Genomic DNA, 20,305 nt, shown 5'->3' with positions numbered 1-20,305 from the left:
AAGAGCCTCAGAGGAACTGGATAGAAATTAACCAAAGGAAACAATTTGTCACTGCATCTCATGAATCTGTGACAGATTTAGGCACTCAAAAATGCTTCCAGGTGCATATAAAGCCTGAACTGTGCAATACCAGATCTTGATACGTTTTATTTATCTGTGAATACTTGCTATGATGGTCAGTTTTATTCAGATTCTTACTATTGCTGCATAGCACAATGCTCTGGTACTCTGGTGTTCAGGAACAGTTAACCTCGTGTGACCTCTCCAGAAAATGAGCCCTTTGTATAGAAGTAAAATAGGACCTAAAGGAGTTATTTTTTACAGGTTGCTATTGTTTAATTTCTTGTATCACCAGTACATCCATTCTTACTCTTACTTGGCATCCTGGCGTGCATCAGGAATAGTGTGGCCAGCAGGAGCAGGGAGGTCATCCTGCACCTGTACTCAGCACTGGTTCGGCCACACCTTGAGTCCTGTGTCCAGTTCTGGGCTTCTCAATTTAAGAAGGACATTGAGACACTTGAATGTGTCCAGAGAAGGGCAATGAGGCTGGGGAGAGGTCTGGAGCACAGCCCTGTGAGGAGAGGCTGAGGGAGCTGGGGTTATTTGGCCTGGAGAAGAGGAGGCTCAGGGGAGACCTTCTTGCTCCCCACATCTAGTTGAAAGGAGGTTGTAGCTGGGTGGGGGTTGGTCTCTTCTCCCAGGCAGCCAGCATCAGAACAAGAGGACACAGTCTCAAGCTGCACCAGGAGAAGTTTAGGCTGGAGGTGAGGAGAAAGTTCTTCCTAGAAAGAGTAATTGGCCATTGGGATGTGCTGCCCAGGGAGGTGGTGGAGTCACCATCCCTGGAGGTGTTCAAAAGAGGATTGGATGTGGCACTTGAAGCCATGGTTTAGTTAGTCATGAGGTGTTGGGTGATAGGTTGGACTTGGTGATCTCTGAGGTCTTTTCCAACCTTATTGATTCTATGATTCTAAGTATCAACAGGAGGGTTAGAGGAAGATCTAGTTGTTTTGTACTGGAGGAGTTGAGTCAGTCACAAGAAACAATGTTAGAGTTAGCTTGCCATATTTGCTGCACCTCCGTGTGCTCACTGTTCCAAGATTAAATAGAAGGCTTGAATCTTTTGGGCTGATGACAGTCTTCTACCTCACACAAGCAATAAACTCAATTTTAAAATGATTAAAAGGGGATGAATGCCAAGCTGTCTATAAATGCTAGAGCTACATCAAGTAAGAATGTTCAGTCTTTCTTTGAGAAGCTTCTGAAGCGAGTGAAAGCTTTTGGTTATCTGCTGCATTGAACATCTCTTACTTGTCTTTAATTGGTTCTGACAGAGCCTTTAAAAGTCTGTCATACTAATGTAGTTTTCTGAATTGTGATTACTTGTTCTTGAGAGGAATGTAAATAAATTGGAGGAACTTTCAGATTGCTGGAAATGTCAAATTCATTGATCTTTCTCACAGAAACCTCCCATGCATTTTTTTGAATTTAATTTTTCCTGATCATTCTGTTGAGTCTGATTTCCATCTATCCCTTGCTCTCTGTCTTAATAGCCAGCAACCCCAACACGCACAATAGCAGCGACCCCCATTCAGCCACTTCCACAGAGCCAGTCAACACCAAAGCGAATCGACACTCCCAGCTTGGAGGAGCCCAGTGACCTTGAGGAGCTTGAGCAGTTTGCCAAGACTTTCAAACAAAGACGGATCAAACTTGGATTCACTCAGGTGAGACTGTGTACCTTAGTGCCTACCAGTGTGGAATCGGAGGTCTCATCTTTCAAGTCTGGAGGGAGACTGCAATTCCACCTTTTCCTGGGAGAATCTTCTTAAATAGGGTTATGCTCTGGCCTTTATGTAGGGGATTTCTAAGAAATAACAGAAAAAGTCATACATCCTTCTTACTTCCCTGTTGGTTTTAAAGCATAGCCATTTTCCCAGCAGGTATGTGCATTTACCAGCTCCAGATGTCATTGCATGTGCACTATTCATTCTATAGGGTGTAAAATGAATGGGACAAAGCACTTTAAAGCTGCCTTCAGAAGTACAAAGTTCCAAAAATCATAGAGCACAATTAGCTGCTCTGTGTGTTTAAAAAGCGTAGCACAACTGTGGAGCTGCTTTGGATGTCAAAGGGATTTTCTCTCTCAAGTGTATTTTCCTATTAAACATCAATGATTTCTATATTTAATGCTTTTACTGAGGTTCCTAAACAAAACCTGAAAAGAATGTAACCTTTGAAGTTTTTCTCCTTACAGAAGTGAGCTGGAATTGTGGTTTGTTTTGGTTTCCTTAAAGCTCAGAAATAACCCATATTGCAGAAGAAAAGTAATCTGGAGCTTAGTTGAAAATGATTGAATAAGGAGTGCAATTAAAAGTACAACGTGCATTTATATGTTCATTTTCTTCTGTTGAAGGGAGATGCTGCTTGGATCCGAGAGTCCTTATTATTCATTGTTACACAGTTTGTTATATTAATAACAACAATATTTTTTCCCCTGCAAAATTAGCATATCAATCTAGGTAGACATTTACTTTTGACACAAGTCTGTGGTAAGCATGGACAGGTTTCTGCTGGGAGAAATAGCATGCAAAAAAACAAAGGAAGTATTTCAAAGTCTGAGGTCAGAGCAGTCAGTCCAACATAACATTTGTCCCCTGTTTCTCCCTGGAATAAGTACATCTGCTCTAGCTGGAAGTATGTGCTAAAGTCAGATTTATTTTTCCAGCAAAGTCCTAAATGTTTGAAAAATTGGGGTTTACAGTGAAAGTTCCTGGCAGCACGTTAATTATAACTCAAGAACAGAATGTTCTTAGTATAATGAAGTGCATTTTGCTGGCATGTGTGCCTCCTTCCCTCCTTTCTTTCCGCTAGAGGGAGGCACAGAAATACGGACACACACAAAAGCTAGAATAGAGTACAATACAATAGCTTCCCTACAGCCTGACAGAGGAGGTTCATGTAGTTCTTTAGCCTATAATGGTTAATCTGCCCCGCTGTGAGATGATTAAAAAGGTTCAACTAGATTTTTGAAGTTATGAGTTAACCCTTATTTGCTGAGCCAGGTTTGAATTTTCACGGTGAGGGAAAATGAACACATCTGCTCAGGCTCACATCTGAGTATTTGCATTGGAGCTTAAACAAAGACATCTTGAGAAAGTGATAAAAATGCATTTAATCATTTCTGTCCGACTTTGAGATAGTTGGTATGTGTATAAGCAGTTCTGGTAACTTCTACATAATGCCACAGTTGGATGATAATTAGAGACCCTAGTGCTTTGTTTTCCTGTAGTTGGATAAATAGATTATCTTTCAGAGAAAAACAACTGTTTCCAGTGGCACTGTAAGCTTTCTCAGATTCACACCACCCCTGCCTTTCAAAAAATAGTTGTAAGATTTAGTTTGCATGGCAAACTAATCACTTGCTACATTCTTCCTTGTGAACAATATAACAGGTCTGGAATTTCAGATGCTGTGTCACTTCTCCCAGCCTGAAAAGTGGATGATGGAATTAAGTCCTTTTGTTTAATTGCTTTTCTTCAAAGTGTCTCCATGTTCAACATACAGAGACACAATGGACATCCTCATCCCTGTATTGTATAGTATTATATACATTCCTTTGCCTGCAGCTGAAATGCTGCCACCTTTTGACACTGAAACTATTGACAAAGAAATGGTTAACTATTCAATATAAATTAGACTGCAAATGTTAGTAAGACCAGGAAACTATAGACCAGTCAGCCTCACCTCCATCCCTGGAAAAATGATGGAGGTCACCTCTAGGCACTTGGAAGAGAGGAAGGTTCTCAGGAGTAGTCAGCATGGATTTACCAAGGGGAAATCATGTTCCACTAATCTGATAGCATTCCATGATGTCATAACTGAATGGGTAGATGCAGGGAGACCAGTAAATGTAGTCTACCTTGACCTTAGCAAGGCTCTTGACACTGCCTCCCATAACATCCTTGTGAGCGAGCTCAGGAGGTGTGGGATAGAAGAACAGATGGATTAGGAAGTGGTTACACAATAGTGTGCAAAGAGTGGTGATCAGTGGTGCAAACTCCAGCTGGAGAGCTGTAACTAGCATAGTCACCCAGGGATCAGTGCTGGGTCCAGCGCTGTTCAACCTCTTTATCTATGACATTGATGATGGGACAGGCAGAAAGAGTGTCTGCTCAGCAAGTTTGCTGCCCATACCAAACTGGGAGACTTGGCTGATGAGACCTGAAGGCTGTGAAGCCATTCAGTGAGACCTGGACAGACTGGAGAGCTGGGCAAAGAGGAACCTATTGTGGCTCAACAAGGATAAGGGCAGAGTCCTGCACCTGGGAAGGAATAATAAACTGCACCAGTGAGGGTTAGGAGGAGAAGGACTTGGGTGTCCTGGTGGACAACAAGTTATCCATGGGACAGCAATGTGCCCTTGTGGCCAAGAAGGCCAATGGTATCCTGGGGTGATTTAAGAAGAGTGTGTCCAACAGATCAAGGGAGGTTCTCCTCCCCCTCTACTCTGCCCTAGTGAGGCCCCACCTGTAATATTGCATCCAGTTCTGGGCTCCCCAGTTCAAGAGGGACAGCGATCTAATGGAGAGAGTCCCAACAGAGGGCCACAAGGATGGTTAAGGCACTGGACCATGTGCCTTATGAGGAGAGGCTGAGAGACTTGGGGCTTTTTAGTCTGGAGAAGAGAAGTCTGAGAGGGGATCTAATAAATGTATATAAGTATCCGAGGGCTGGGTGTGAGAAAGAAAGGGACAGCCACGTCTCAGTTGCACTCTGTGATAGGACAAGGGGCAAGGGATGTAAACTACAGCAGGGGAAGTTCCACCTCAACATGAGGAGGAACTTCTTTACTGTAAGGGTCACAGAGCACTGGAACAGACTTCTCAAGGAGGTTGTTGGAATCTCCTTCTCCAGAAACTGTCAATCCCCATCTGGATGCATTCCTGTGTGATCTGCACTAGATGATATGGTTGGACTCACAAATATCTCCAGAGGTCCCTTTCAGCCCCTAACATCCTGTGATCCTGTGAACAACATAGATAGCAGAATTAATTCAGTTAAGGGACTGGAACAAATTGCCTATCGCTTTCCTGCCAAGACATAAATCACTTATCTCTAGAGTAGTTCATATAAACCCCATAGAGTTACTTCTCTTGGAATGATTTAGCAGTTTTTAAATGCATGGTATCTTAGCATATGTGTAGAAGTATAAATGTGAGATCTGGCATATAAATGTGAGTTCCCACATTTCCTCTGATTGAAGGGCATACAAACCAATTGTTCTGTTCTTTTTCTAGGGAGGAAATTGTTTTCTTTGTGCAACCTGCATGATTTACTTAGCTTTCCAAAGGTTTTCTTCCTCGCTTGTGTATGGCCACTCTGCATGCTTTTAGAGTACTTGCATCAAGCTGTGGTTGTGGATCTGACCTTAAAAGGAAAGAAAGCAAGTTTTATGCACTGTCCAACTAACCCACTTGCAATTAAACTCCACTAACTATGCTCAAGTTTTTTGCTCTCTTCTTCTAGACTTTTGGTGGGGGTTTGGTGTTAAAAAAGATAAGACTGAATTAAACTACTTTAGACCAAAGAGCATACTTAAAGAATAGTAATAAATGTTTTCAAAGGGCAGGACCTTCCAGCCTTAAAACAAAACAAGAAAACATGATGGTGTTTTAATGGCCACAAGAAAGAAGGGAATTTCTGAGTGTCAACTGCATGGAAGTATATGTATACATACATATATATGTTAGAATAAGCAGAATACCTGATAGGTGACTAAAATTGAGCTTTGAAAAGCAATGACAGATGTAAATAGATGACCATCAGTCTGCAAATCTCAGGAATACAGTTTTGGCTGATGGGTAATGGTAGTAAAGACTACAGTTAGTCATTATTTGAAATGGTTCAACTTCACACCTGCTCCGAAACGTTTATCTGTGGGGAGAAGTTTGGTTTGAACCTCAAAAGATACTAGAAGTTCAGACAGGAATATATTTGCATCGATTTAAATGTGATATATATGTTTGCAGACATCTTTAAAAGAGTGTTTTGGACTAATTTGAGTACTTGAATTCATTGCTTTTCTGCTTACTTGAACCTTTCTCCTTTGGTGTGAAATATGCATATACTTCTGCTCCTAAAGAGAGCTTGGCCTTTACTTATTTTAAATACCTAAGAAAAAACAAATCCAGGTTAATATTCAGTGGAATGTTCTGCTCAGTGATAATGCTAAGATGACAAAGCATCAAGGATTTCCTTGAAAGAGTTGCATGGTTAAACTGACTGAGCTTTGACATTTCTTTATGATTATTTGCATTAGCATGAATCCTGGTAGCACCAAGCAAGCTTCTGTGAGACTGAAATCCCATGCAGCAGCGGAGTCACTAAGAGAACACAAGAATGTACCAGGATTCCTTGCTTTGGAAGTGCCTATGTTAGTGAATTCCTTTTTTCTCTTTCTTTGTCCAGGGTGATGTTGGGCTCGCTATGGGCAAACTCTATGGAAATGACTTCAGCCAAACTACCATCTCTCGCTTTGAAGCCTTGAACCTCAGCTTTAAGAACATGTGCAAGTTAAAGCCACTTCTGGAAAAGTGGCTCAATGATGCAGGTGAATGAGTCTGTGTATTTCTTCACCAGCCTACCAAAATCAGTAGGATTTTGAAGAACCCTGTAAAACTGCTTCGTTTGTGCCCTTACGGTTTTATGACGCCTCTACTAGGCTTTGTCCATGCAATGAATGAGTGTATAGGTCCATACATCCCTTTTCATGTGCCTGTACGCATCCAAAATGAAAACTTTCAGAATTGTGTTCTGCAGCCAGCTGAATATTTGCTTAGAGTGAGGAATAACGTGTCATGGTTTTCTTCCTTCGTGTATGTTAATGCATATAACTTCTAATCCTCTTCTAGCTTTCTTTTTCAGATGTATCATAGAGAGAGGGTTGCATGGTTGTTGTTCCAGTAGGCAGAGCTTGTTGCATTCACCTCCTCCCACAGCCCTGTGTGCATTCTTTTTACCTCTCTCCAAAGGTCCATACAAACACTCTCTTTCACCCCACAGAGAAGTGGATTAGGTTTTGCTTTTTCCTCCCAGAATCACTTTTCCCTAGGACATAAGTTAACTTGTGATGTCTGTGTTGGTGGTGGGTTTTTATGTTTTGGGTTGGTTGGTTTGTTGGTTTTTCACCAGCAAAAGGAGCTTGGATGTTGGTGCTAGGCCTTAGGATAGAAAATGCTGTCAGGTAGATTTTTCTTCTAAGTATACAACTGTATGTAGTACAAAACTGATGGATCTGCTAAACAGATGGCAGGAATGGTGTGTGCCTTCTTATTTTTACCTGTATTGGAGAGATCTTTATGTTGGCACCAACAGTGTTCTCTGAAATCTTGAGCGTAATTGGATGCAGCATTGAAAATTTGTCCTGCACTGAAACCAAGGAGGTGTCATTCTGTTGTTGTGCTGACAGGGATGTTACCTTCAGGTAATTTAAATCTGGGATAGAAAACATAAAGATCTTCACACTGAGTACTCTCATCCACAGTCTAACAGTCCCTACACCTTCCAGCAATAATGGGTGATGCTGCAAGGAATGTCAAAGTTTGCTTTTTGTGCTAGCCTGGAGAAATGCTTGGGTCTGTAAAGTTAAAGATTGGTAAACAGTGTCAGAGGCCTTCACAGCCTGTAAGTTGAGAACCATTCTCTTTGGCTTTGATTCAGTTTTCATGAAAATCTTTAGAAGATGATTCAAATTATTTTAAAGGCTGCTCTTAAGTAAAAGCATTGCATTCCATTACATTGCATTGGAGTGCTGGAGAATGCAATATTACATAACTCAGCTCATTGTGTAGGGTTTTCAGGATGGAGAGGGGTTTCAGCATATTTATGGTTACCATTGTGGAACAAAAATAATGTAGAAAGTAATGGACTGAATGTACTTGCCCATTTGAGCCTACTAGAATGATCTTAGACATTGTAAACTTTGACAACTTCTTATTAGCCACAGACTCCAGTGCAGTGAGTGACCTCCAGCCATAATTTATCATGTTGTTTAAATTCCTTGCTGGAACCTGCTTGTTGGTTATTTTGCATTGCTACCAAGTGGAGTCCAGTGTATTCTCTCTTTGCTATTTTGTGGAACCGAAAAAGACCAGATTAGGCCTTGACAGCTATAGACCTTGACAAGCAAAGAGGGGGGAGCTGCTAGCAGTGTAGGCTGTTTGGTAGAACTGCATAGCATTGAGTATCTGCTAAGATACTCAGATACTACCCAGGTATTTGCTGGAAGGCCTACTCAGCCAGCCAGCCACAGTCCAGGAGGTTCCTCTAGTGCACTGATAACTTTTTGATGCAAACGGTGGAGGAAGTGCTGCTGGACCTCATACTCACTAACAAGGAGGGTCTGATTGGAGGGCAGCCTTGGCTGTAACGATCATGAGATGGTGGAGTTCAGGATCTTGTGTGATGGGAATAGAGTATCAAGCAGGATCACAACCTTGGACTTCAGCAGAGCCAACTTTGGCCTTTTCGAGCGATTGCTAGGGAAATCTCATGGAAGAGGGCTCTAGAAGGCAAAGGGGCCCATGATAGCTGGTTAATATTCAAGGACCACTTCTTCCAAGCTGAAGGTCCAACAAGTAGAGAAAGGGAGCCAGGAGACCCACATGGTTAAGTAGAGAACTGCTGAGCAAACTCAAGTGGAAGGAGGAGAATCTACGGATCATGGAAGGAGTGGCTGGGAGGAGTATAAGACAGTTGTCAGAGGATGTAGGGAGGCAACTAGGAAAGCTAAGGCCTCCTTGGAATTCAACCTTGCAAGGGAGGTCAAGGACACCAGAAAGGGTTTCTTCAAATACACTGCAGGAAAAACTTAACACTAGAGGCAATGTAGGCCCACTGCTGAATGAGGTGGGACCTCAACGATCATCGAGTCTAACCTGTCACCACAGACCTCATGACTAGATGATCTATCGCAGTCCCTTCCAAGCCCTAACATTCTGTGATTCTGTGGTAAGATATCCAGAGAGAAGGGGTTGAGCACTGTGGAGCTGGCCATGAACTGACTGCAGAGCAGGTAGAAGAAATTTCAGGCTGCTCAGATTTTTTCAGAATTGCCTGTGACTTAGAATTGTGGCTCACAACTGTGACTCATGGATATCAGTTGTCATTACACTGTAACTTATAGTGACTATGTATAGAGTGGAATGAGATAAGGGAGACAGACTTTTGTATAGGTACCATGAAAGGCAGCATATAGGAGTGAAGTGCATCTTCTAGGCTTACTGTAGTTTTTAAGTTTTAAGTCTATGTTGTGATTTACAAGTACAATGATGATCTGCAGAAACCTTTATCTGTCTGGAGTAGATAACAGAGTGAATTTTAACATACCTTGCACAGGTGAAGAAAATTTGCATTAGACTGCACTGTGTTCAAATAAACTGTCCTGATTTGTATTACTTTTCCTTTTTCAGAAAACCTCTCATCTGATTCAACTCTCTCCAGCCCAAGTGCCCTGAATTCTCCAGGGCTGGGGATCGAAGGCTTGAACCGTAGGAGGAAGAAACGCACCAGCATAGAGACCAACATACGTGTGGCCTTAGAGAAGAGTTTCCTGGAGGTCAGTGATCTTGTTGCTCTGCTCAGCCTTTAAAGAAATTAAGAAACTTTGCATAACAATCCATTACTGTGCTATTTAGCAAATTATTTGTACTAAACAGGATGAATACAAAGACTGTGCCAAGAAGCACCCATCAGCATCTACTCTTTTGCACAAAACCCCAGAACACCTCACAAAAACCTCCCTGCTTTTTGCCGTTCACCAACGCTTATTTGACATTCTAAGATGCTAAGCCATAGCTCTAAGCTTGATATTCTGCATCCAAAAAAAAGTTTCCTCTTTCTGAGAATGGATAATTAGGGTAACAGTCTAACATACATAATGGGAGGATTTTTCTGGCTGATGCTACTCTTGTTGGGCACTTGGTGCATCTGTGTGAGCAGAGAGTGTGAGCAGTTAGCCTTTCTAAGTACTTTGTGCAACCTACCTGTCTTTCATTACAGATCAGGACAACTTGAGGTTCATTTGGCTATTGGTGTAGTTAATCTCTCCTATTGCTTTCCAAGAAATACTGAAAGATTTCTTTCTCAAGGCCTAGATTTCTTGAAGGATTAACTCACAAGGCAGACCCCTTCTCACAAAAAAAAGCATGTGAGCTTAATCTTTGTTACTCATCTCTGAGGAACACAGCTGTTAGCAGAAATGTTACTGCAACTAGGAAGATGGGAACAGAAGTATCTATTATGCTCAAGCTCTACTGTACTGCTGACCAGATTCTGGATATAAATGGCCCATACAGATTTTTTCCTATTGAAGAAGCAACTATCATGTAAAGCTTCATAAAGTAATTTCAGAGCTTTTCAAATACCATTTCCTTGTCTCAGAACCAAAAGCCTACCTCGGATGAGATCACCATGATAGCTGACCAGCTGAACATGGAGAAGGAGGTGATCCGCGTTTGGTTCTGTAACCGGCGCCAGAAGGAGAAAAGGATCAACCCACCCAGCAGTGGTGGAACCAGCAGCTCGCCCATCAAAGCAATTTTCCCCTGCCCCACCTCATTGGTAAGAATCAAGAAACAGTATTGACAAAGATCACTGGAAGTGATACTTCTAAGGTGCTGACTGAAAGTTGCATGTGCTACACCACCTTTGTACAGCAGACATGCTCTCACAGACTTAGATATACTGCATTTTAAATACCCTGCTTGCGTGTTGGAAAAAGGATATATCATATCTTTCCTTTATTAGAAATGACATGGCAATATTAATCAAAATATTAATAACCTTTATTAGTATGGAAATTGCCAAAATGTATCAAAAGGTGGGATGTACAATTAGGATATACTTACAGTGGGAATGTGCAGGGTTTGGGCAACTACAACAATTTAACTGTTCTATGCAAACCGGGAAGAACAGAGCAGAAAGAGAATACCTTGGGAGTGAAATGGCATTGACCACACTGGGGGGCGGAGACTCAACAAGAACAGTTACGCCAAAGAGGCAATGAATTAATTACTCACAGCTGGTTGTACCCAGGTAGGGAGCACTGCTGCTGTGTGTTAGAGGCTTTGGGGAGCTCTCATGCGCCAGGCATGGCAGGTTGCTGGCAGGAATGCCACGCGGTCATCGATGGCTGGTCTGGCTTCAGCAGACAGCAGGCTGTTAATGACACTATCGTGATGGGCGCTGGCTTTGTCCTGGGTGAATTGAGGCACGGCAAGATCCTGGTCGCAAGGGGAAGCAGGCTTGGCTCCGACTCCTAAGCTCATGGCTTCTCTGGTAGCTTGTGGTGTGTATGCTCATGGCTATATCCCAGGCACTGGACTGGGCAACTCGAGGCTATGCAACTTGAGGCAGTTTTAAGCCAAACAAGGTCCAAGTGGGTTCAAGCATGCAGGGCTTGAGCAAGGCAAAGGCAAGGCTAAGCAAGGCTTGAGCAAGGCAAAGGCAAGGCTAAGCAAGGCTTGAGCAAGGCACAGGCAGCTAGAAATCAGCCTGTATATAAGTATTGCCCGAGACTGATTGGAGCAATGGGGCATGCAACCAGCACATGGTAACCCAATGGGAAGGGGTTCTGTCAGGCTGTGGCCAGAACACATGCCCTTACCATAGATACAGGGTTGTTTACCAGACATGCAAGGTCCTGTCCCCTTTGTTCCTTTTCCTGCATTACCCTGGCTTTCTGCAGGAAGAAGTGGGGAAAGAGGGACCATGTCTACACACCTTAGTGTCTGTCTGGGTTTGTGCTGGGGCTGTTTGGCTCTACCATGACATTGTGTACTAGGTGAAGTAACACAAGTCAGGCACTAGCTGGGCGTTCAGGCTGGGTATTTTATCAGCTCATGAGTAAATATTCTGACTAGCAGATTTGCAGTTGGGTTTACTGGTTTGAATATATTCCATATAGTAACCCCATTTTCTACTTGGAATGTCTCACCCAACTATTTTTTTTGTAAAGCAATAGTCATTAAAAATGCATAACAGCTCCAGTCCTTCCCTCTTATTTTGCCTGCTCTGTTAAGTAGATGAGAGCAGAAAAGTGTATCATTCAGAGACTTAAGTCACACAAATCCAGTGATCCCATTATTGTCACTTTTAGTCAGGAATGATTTGTATTAAAAAGGATTGGAACAAAGGAACAATTTAGCTAACACTTATGTAATTAATTTCCTACACTTGTATTTGCCTCAGGTAAACACAAACTTCATGAAAATAAGAGTAACAAAACACATGCATCAAGGTTCCTTCAGCTCCTTTGATACCAATGTCCATGGAGGTCTGTTTTCATAAATAGACACAGTAGCTATTAGGTTTTTGTAGTAGCTATGCTAATAGGATGTGGTGGAATTTATGTAGCCTGTAGCTGTCCTTTTGTAGTATTTATTCCACCCTCATCACTGTAGTAGCTAGGCAGCACTTCATTAAACCATTAATTTTGGTGACGTGTCATTCTTTCCCCTCATCCTTGTCTCAGGATGTGTGCATGCAATCTTTTGTTTCAGGGAAAAGGATGTGTTCAGTGTGCTTAGTATTTTTATGTGTTGGGGCTTTTTTCCCCAATTGGAAAGCAAAGTTTCACACCAAAGCAGAACATAGTGGGATTTATGATGGTGTGGTTTAGTAACCATGCAAGTTTACTCAGACTAAATCTAAGAAAGCTTTCCTATGTACATTTCCCTGTTATTACAAACTGCCATTGTATGTAAGAAATTGGCATGGCTCTTTAGTTTGGAAAAGAGGAGGCTGAGGGGAGACCTCATTGCTCTCTTCAACTACTTGAAAGGATGTCGTGGAGAGGCTGGTGCTGGTCCCTTCTCACAGGTAATTAGTAATAGAACAAGAGGGGATGGCCTGAAGCTAAAACTGGGTAGGTTTAGACTGGACATTAGGGAAAAATTTTTCACAGAAAGAGTGGTCAGGCTTTGGAATGTGGTGCCCAAGGGGGTGGTTGAGTCACCAACCCTGGATGTGTTTAAAGGTCGTTTGGATGTGGTGTTTGAGAATAGGGTTTAGGGGTGAACTTTGTAGAGTAGTTATCGGTTGGACTTGGTGATCCTGAGGGTCTTTTCCAACCTGAATGTTTCTGTGATTCTGTGACATGTTAACCACAGTCTCCATTTTCCCAGTGATGTTTCACTAAACATTTTCACTCATTATAAGCTGCTTTTAAGACTGTGCTATGGCCCAAATACTACTGCCCTGCCACTCCCAGCCTGTTGATTCCTAGTGACAGCTATGGAGATGATGTGCCCATAGGCTTAGTTTACTAGTAGGAGTGTAGATTAACTATGTGAAGAACAATGCTGAATTTTCAGTATGGCTAGGTAACTAATCTGACTTTTGTAGCTTGGCTGGACAAGTAGGAGGGCTCTGACACAGGATTGGAAGCGAATGCTCTTTCGATGGCACTTTTCCACTGGCTGAAGTCAGTCATTGTAACCACAGGGCTAGCTATATTAATTCTAGGTCATTCACTGCCCTGAAATACAGATTGTGACCTTGGCCTTAACTGTTCACAGGATAGGTGACAGATATGATGTCTGGGCTGCATTAGTAGGAAGTCTACTAGGTATATAGTTCTTCTTTATTTCATACACTATTTGAGATGGGCAGAAAGCTTTTAGAGCTGTCCCAGTTGCCCCAGTCTTGTTGAAAATGCATGAAGCATTTGACTTCATATAAGAAGATGTGCAGCATGAAAGAGCTTCTCTGATAATAAACTTAAGGTAAGAGAAGAGAAAGGAAGAAGTCTGTAGCTTATATCCTTGACTGTGTTATCTTGGGCAATTCTGAAGGATTCATTTCTCTCTTTGATGTATAACAGCCTTCAAGTATTACTGTTGGACACCATTTCTTGTCTATGAAGTCCTTTTTCTCTGTGTATTGCATTTTTCCTCATTGGCTGGTTCTTCCAATCTTAAACACTTGATGGTTTTTATTTGTAATGCCCTCAGTTTATCATAGTATTCTTGTATTAAGCTGTCCACAAGTAAAATTTGGATATTTTACAAGTCAGAGATCCTTCCTCTGATGCAAGGAGATGTACCAAAATGGAGTTTATAGTTTGGTTGAGTAAAAGTGATGTATTATTCTGTTTAGCCATGCAAACATGTTACCCTAAACACCCCTGGTAGTGCTAGGGTATTTCAATAGTTTTATCAGAGAAAGAGATTTGGAGCTGAAAAGATGTTTAAACAACAAAAAACTCCACACAGAAATAATATATTTTGTCCCTTTTTCTATAAGAATGACTGTGTTGAAACAAGGTGCTGTCTTTGTGAGGAGGCAGAGAAGGAGGCTAACTTGCAGTCCTGAGACGGCGTGCATGTTGTGTCTGTATCACTTCAAATACTGAGCAACTAAGAATAAAAATACTGCCAATAGAGAAGGTGTCATTGGTCTACTGAATGATCAAGTAATGGAATTACAAACAAGTTAGTTTATAGGCAGTAACTCTGGTAACTTCCTCAGCTAAAGATGGGAAAAAAGAAATCCAAGTCTAGTAGCTAACTCTTGTCTTCTAACAGTTGAGCAGTTGTGTTCTTTTCTGGCCTCCAGGTGGCAACCACGCCAAGCCTTGTGACTAGTAGTGCAGCTACAACCCTGACTGTCAATCCTGTGCTCCCCCTGACCAGTCCTGCTGTAACTAGTCTGTCAGTCACAGGTAAGGGCTGATTTCTCTTGCTCCCACATTATTCTCTACCATTGTCCCTTTTTTAACTCTTCAAAAGATCATTCAGTATTGGTCACTGGTATCCCAGGACCCTCGTTGCTACTCCACTAAGAAACTTCAGCCTTTTTGACTATTCAGTTGACTTTTCTGGAAATAAAATCACAGGTGATGCAGGAATGAAATATGCTGTGTTCTATTGCTAGCTTCTCTAGCCCCTCAGCCTCCTGTTGGGAAGTGTCATTTCATTGTTGTGTGGGCTTCTCATTTTGGACTCTTGGTGCTTCTTGGTCCAACAGAAATGTGTGTTTGTCTCCCTTTCAATTGGATGTGCATTTCAGTTCAGGTGTGTAGTGGTTTCTGTTCAGTCATACCTGTTATTTCATACTGATCTGACCAGAATCAATCTTCCAGGCACAACAGAAACCACCTCCAACAACACAGCAACAGTGATTTCAACAGCACCTCCATCTTCTTCAGCAGTGACATCACCCTCTCTGAGTCCTTCCCCTTCTGCCTCCGCTTCAGAGGCATCCAGTGCCAGTGAGACCAGCACAACACAGACAACCTCCACTCCCTTGTCCTCCCCTCTTGGGACTAGCCAGGTGATGGTAACGGCATCAGGGTTGCAAACAGCAGCAGCAGCTGCATTACAAGGAGCTGCACAGTTGCCTGGAAATGCAAGTCTTGCTGCCATGGCTGCTGCAGCGGGACTAAACCCAGGCTTGATGGCATCCTCACAGTTTGCAGCTGGGTAAGGATGGATTTTTCACACTCTTTTAGAGGAGATGACAGAATAGGGATGGAGAATTCTTGGGATAAATTGCTTTTTATGTATCACTGTTTTCTGGTGTCTCACTTGGTGAATCTAACATCATTTATCTCAAACTGCAAAAGTTTACTTAGAGATGGTAATTGGCCATTCCCATCAATGTACACCACTATTATTTTCATTTTACAGATGAAAAGTGTGTTGCAACAACACTGTTATCATAAGTCATACATCCCACTGCAGAGCTTGATTTAAGAGCTGCAACTCTACAGAATCTGCTCCACTGATTGTAAAATGGAGACCTAGGCCACACTCACTTGACATCTCTGTTGTCATTTCTGCATCTTGAGCAAGAAGCTGTAAAAGATGCAGATTGATACATTGCTGAAGTTTTAGTTTTAAAAATGTTGCTCTTGAGAGATGTCTTTTTCTTCAGTTCCTCTTGAGGGGCATTTCTTATCTGAATTTGAGAGGTGGTGATCACTTGCTAACAAGTGACAGTTTCCCCAAAATATTTTACAAGGCTGTTTCACAGTGGCAATCGATACAAGTCATGTTTTTAGAGTGCCTGTACTTCAGGCATGTTGTTAATCACACAGCTGAAAGACAATGTCTACTCAAGGCATGATGAAGGAAAAAACTCTAAAGTAATGAAAATTGTCTTTGTTTCTTTTCTTCTTCCACAATCTTGCTTCCTGCAGAGGTGCCTTACTCAGTCTCAATCCAGGGACATTAGGTGGTGCTCTCAGCCCAGCCCTGATGAGCAACAGTACACTGGCAACTATTCAAGGTCAGTAATGTTCCTTATAATACATCTCTGTCCTACAGCATCAGTTTACATGCTTTGCTTTTCTCTACCAAAAGAACACTGACTCCTTTGCACTGGGCATTAGATACAATAGGAATAAGGCTTTTACAAAATTGAAGTGTGCAAGTATGTATTGTGTATCATGGAAATAAGAGCAGGTACAGTTTCAGAGAGGAGCTTAGAGCTGTGCATGATGTAAAGGAGATATTTAAGATACTGAATAGGATCTGGAATTTATTTTGTTATGCTCCCCATGTTGGCATATATCTCCAGCAGGTTAGAGATTTGCTATGTATAGTTGTTCTAGCATAAGCTTGAGTGGAGTTGAGCTGTTTTGAGGTCTGGTTTAGGGTGGCAGTTGAGAACAGGTCTTGATCCTGAATTCTTGTCCTCATGTCTATTTTAGTTTGCTTGTTGTGGGTTCATTCTATCTCTCAAAGTGTCCATACATCCTTATATTAGAGGAATAAAGTTTCAGTCTGGAAGTGCCACACAGCCAGAATAGAATAGAATAGAATTAACCAGGTTAGAAAAGACTTTTGAGATCATCAAGTCCAACCTATCATCCAGCACCATGTAATCAACTAACCCATGGCACCACGGGCCTCATCCAGGGTCTTCTTAAACACTTCCAGTGATGGTGACTCCACCACCTCCCTGGGCAGCACATTCCAATGGCCAATCTCTCTTTCTGGGAAAAATTTCTTCCTAACATCCAGCCTAAACCTCCCCTGGCACAGCTTGAGACTGTGTCCTCTTGTTGTGGTGCTGGTTGCCTAGGAGAAGAGATCAACCCCCACCTGGCTACAGACTCCCTTCAGGGAGTTGTAGAGGGCAAGAAGGTCTCCCCTGAGCCTCCTCCTCTCCAGGCTAAGCAACCCCAGCTCTGTCAGCCTCTCCTCACAGGGCTGTGCTCCAAACCCCTCCCCAGCTTTGTTGCCCTTCTCTGGACACCTTCCAGCAACTCAGAACTGGACACAGGTCTCAAGGTGTGGCCTAACCAGTGCTGAGTACAGGGCACAATGAATTCCTTGCTCCTGCTGGCCACACTTCCTGATACAGGCCAGGATGCCATTGGCCTCTTGGCCACCTGGGCACACTGTTGACTCATGTTCAGCCTACTGTCAACCAGTACCCCTGGGTCCCTTTCTGCCTGGCTGCTCTCCAGCCACTCTGCCCCCAGCCTGTAGCACTGCCTGGGGTTGTTGTGGCCAATGTGTAGAACCCAGCACATAGATGTGTTAAGTCTCCTGCCCTTGGACTCTGCCCATCTGTCCAGCCTGGCAAGGTCCCTCTGCAGAGCTCTTCTACCCTCTAACTGATCAACACCTGCCCCCAGCTTGGTGTCATCTGACTTTAGCAAGAGTTGTTCTCAATTCAGTTTGCCATCTGTAAAAATTAGGTAGTGCAAGTGCCTAAAGAGCTAGCTAACCTGCATATCCAGTTATCCTCTTACCTGGCTTAACAGATCTTTTTTTCTGGGTACAAGAAAGAGCCCTTCTGTAAAGTGTCACAGGTAAATTTTGGAGATCATAATCTAAGGCAGACCGTAGAACCCTGTAGAACAGTAAGTTGTAACAGTGGTTGTCTGTCAACATTTGAAATATTATGCTCAAGGTTCCATGACCTTCTTCATCTTGTGATAGCTGTCATTTCTTGTCAATGCTCACCTCAACCCTTTCCCATACAGGTTGGCTGAATGTTCAGGTTCTCTGTGTCAGGAAACAGAAACCAGTATTCTGCTTAAAGATTTGTGGAAAGGCATGATGAAATGAGTTTAGTGGCAGAGGACAGAGGCATTTTAGTATGTGCACAGTTGTGTGCACTCTCCATAAAGGGCTGTTCTGTAAAAACCCCACCAGGTGCTGAGGTGACTGTCATTAGTGGTGTAGAGAGCTTGCACACCAAAGAAGGGAAGATGCAGAGCCTGGTGGCTTCAGGCACGTTTTGCATTATAGCTTGCTGCTAAAGTTATCTCCTTCCTGCTCAAATCTTCCCTTTTTTTAGCTCTTGCATCTGGTGGCTCTCTTCCAATAACATCGCTGGATGCAACTGGAAACTTGGTGTTTGCCAATGCTGGAGGTACTCCTAACATTGTAACTGCCCCTCTGTTCCTGAACCCTCAGAACCTTTCTCTGCTCACCAGCAACCCAGTTAGCTTGGTCTCTGCAGCTGCAGCCTCCGCAGGGGCCTCTGGACCAGTCGCCAGCCTTCATGCCACCTCCACCTCAGCCGAGTCCATCCAGAACTCTCTCCTCACAGTGGCCTCTGCGAGTGGGACCACATCCACCACCACTACTGCCTCCAAGGCGCAGTGAGCCGGGCTGAGCTGTGCTGCCAGCAGCCTGTTTCACTGTGCGGTGGGATTGGCTGCCAGCGGGGTTTATAAACTGAAAATGTGATGGGCATCCTCTCGCCGTGTTGCTGGGGACAAGGGAGACAAGGAAAAACATAAAAAAAAAAACCAACCCAACAAAATAAAGCAAAACAGGAAGGATTTAAAGCTGGGACAGACATTTGCCTAATTTTATAACAAACACTGTCTTTTCAGGATCGCTTCAACGGATCGGAGAACTTTCTAACCAAAAATGTAAAAACTAAAAAAAAACCAACAAAAAGAAACAAACCAACAAAAAACCAAACAAAACAAAACCACACAAAAAAAAAAGAAAAAAAAAAAGAAAAAAAGAAAGAAAGAAAACAAACACAAAAAATTTGAAAGGACTACTTATCATTTCCAGCAGTCACAAAGACAAGTTAAGGTGGGTTATCAACGCAGACATAGGAAGGGGATTTGATTTCTTCTTTCTTTTTGGTCTAAATATCTTTCTTTTTTTTTTTTAATTATCATTTTATAGGTCTGTTGTACAGGCCATTATGTCATACAAGGTGTTTATAATCTTATCAATCATGTTGGGGGTTCCTTTCTTAACTGGTACAATTTTAGGCAGGCCTGTATTACTGGTGTATCTCTATTATTATGATTATTATTGTTATTATTATTATTATTTTTATATATATAGTTTGGACGCATTTGTCTTTGCTCCTGGATTGTTTTCAGGGAGCTCCCATGCCACGGGGCGGGGGGGAGGGTGGGGGAGGGTGGAGAGAAAGAATGGAGCACAAATAGACTTTCTGTCCTAATCTTCTGGGAATATTCTGAACAGATTCCTCATCCTTGAATTTGTCTGACGGTTGCTCGTAGAGGTCGGAATAATGTATGTTCATTATGTGTGCGGGCAGCTCGGTGTGGCAGCAGAGATCGTTGTGCGCAAACTTCTAGGCGGGTCTATGCTTTTTTAAGCAGAGGTAGGAATTAGTTCTGAGCTGCAGCTCTGCTGCTCTCAGTTATTTAGGCAAAATGGCCAAATTGTGCTGTTCACATTGCGTGCGTGATTCCTTTTTACTTCAGAGAGTGGCATTTGACCTCCTGTGTCTGGATTGTGTGTCATACCAATGGCTCTTCTGTTCTATTGACTGGATATTTGCTGTTAAGGGCACACACAAATATTTTTAAGATGTCAAGTTACCCACACTCATTGGCAGTATGTAAAGCAGCATTTGCAGTCCTGGATTCCAGGTGAATTGGTACAGGATTAACAAAGGTGAGATTATCCATACCAGTATTCCTTTTCCCTTAATTCTGATGCTTCTGCCATTTTATCAAGAAGAGCTTTCTGGTAAAAAAGTGATTCTGGCAGCAAAACTCAGAAGCCAGCATATGAGGACAGAAGTTGCCACTCTTTATGCCCACACAATCGCACTGACTCAGGCTTCGCACGTCCCTGCGTGATCTCATGTGGTCTCTGAGTTGTGATGCTGCTGGCAATGTGAAAACAGCAATCGGCATCTCTGAGCAGAGCGTGAGGGCTTGCCTGCTACTGTAAGGATCTTTCCAAGATTCATTCTGCTCCGTGTAGCAAAGGATGTTTGTGTGGATGAGGAAGAGTAGCGAACTGTACGCAAGTTTTAGACTTGTATATTCTTAAAT

General features: G+C 42.7%; 1 protein-coding gene across 5 annotated transcripts in view; it reads left to right on the top strand.

Moving 5' to 3' along the window:
* The window catches only part of POU2F1 (POU class 2 homeobox 1), a 125,896-nt gene extending 107,113 nt beyond the window's left edge, over positions 1-18,783 (top strand). For all 5 annotated transcript variants that reach the window (XM_068144669.1, XM_068144666.1, XM_068144665.1 and 2 more), the window contains 8 exons: positions 1,557-1,730; positions 6,475-6,616; positions 9,477-9,622; positions 10,447-10,626; positions 14,623-14,728; positions 15,149-15,488; positions 16,208-16,296; positions 18,322-18,783. In XM_068144669.1, coding sequence (XP_068000770.1) covers positions 1,557-1,730; positions 6,475-6,616; positions 9,477-9,622; positions 10,447-10,626; positions 14,623-14,728; positions 15,149-15,488; positions 16,208-16,296; positions 18,322-18,632 — 1,488 coding nt within the window. In that variant the 3' untranslated portion in view covers positions 18,633-18,783. The remainder of the gene's footprint in view (positions 1-1,556; positions 1,731-6,474; positions 6,617-9,476; positions 9,623-10,446; positions 10,627-14,622; positions 14,729-15,148; positions 15,489-16,207; positions 16,297-18,321) is intronic.
* The last annotated feature ends 1,522 nt before the right edge of the window (positions 18,784-20,305 follow it).

The sequence above is a fragment of the Melanerpes formicivorus genome, unplaced genomic scaffold, assembly GCF_026170545.1.
Source record: "Melanerpes formicivorus ecotype bairdi unplaced genomic scaffold, bMelFor1.0.p_v2 SCAF_11, whole genome shotgun sequence".
Lineage (NCBI taxonomy): Eukaryota > Metazoa > Chordata > Aves > Piciformes > Picidae > Melanerpes > Melanerpes formicivorus.
The sequence above is the reverse complement of the archived record's forward strand: the minus strand, read 5'-3'. Positions and strand labels throughout refer to the sequence as shown.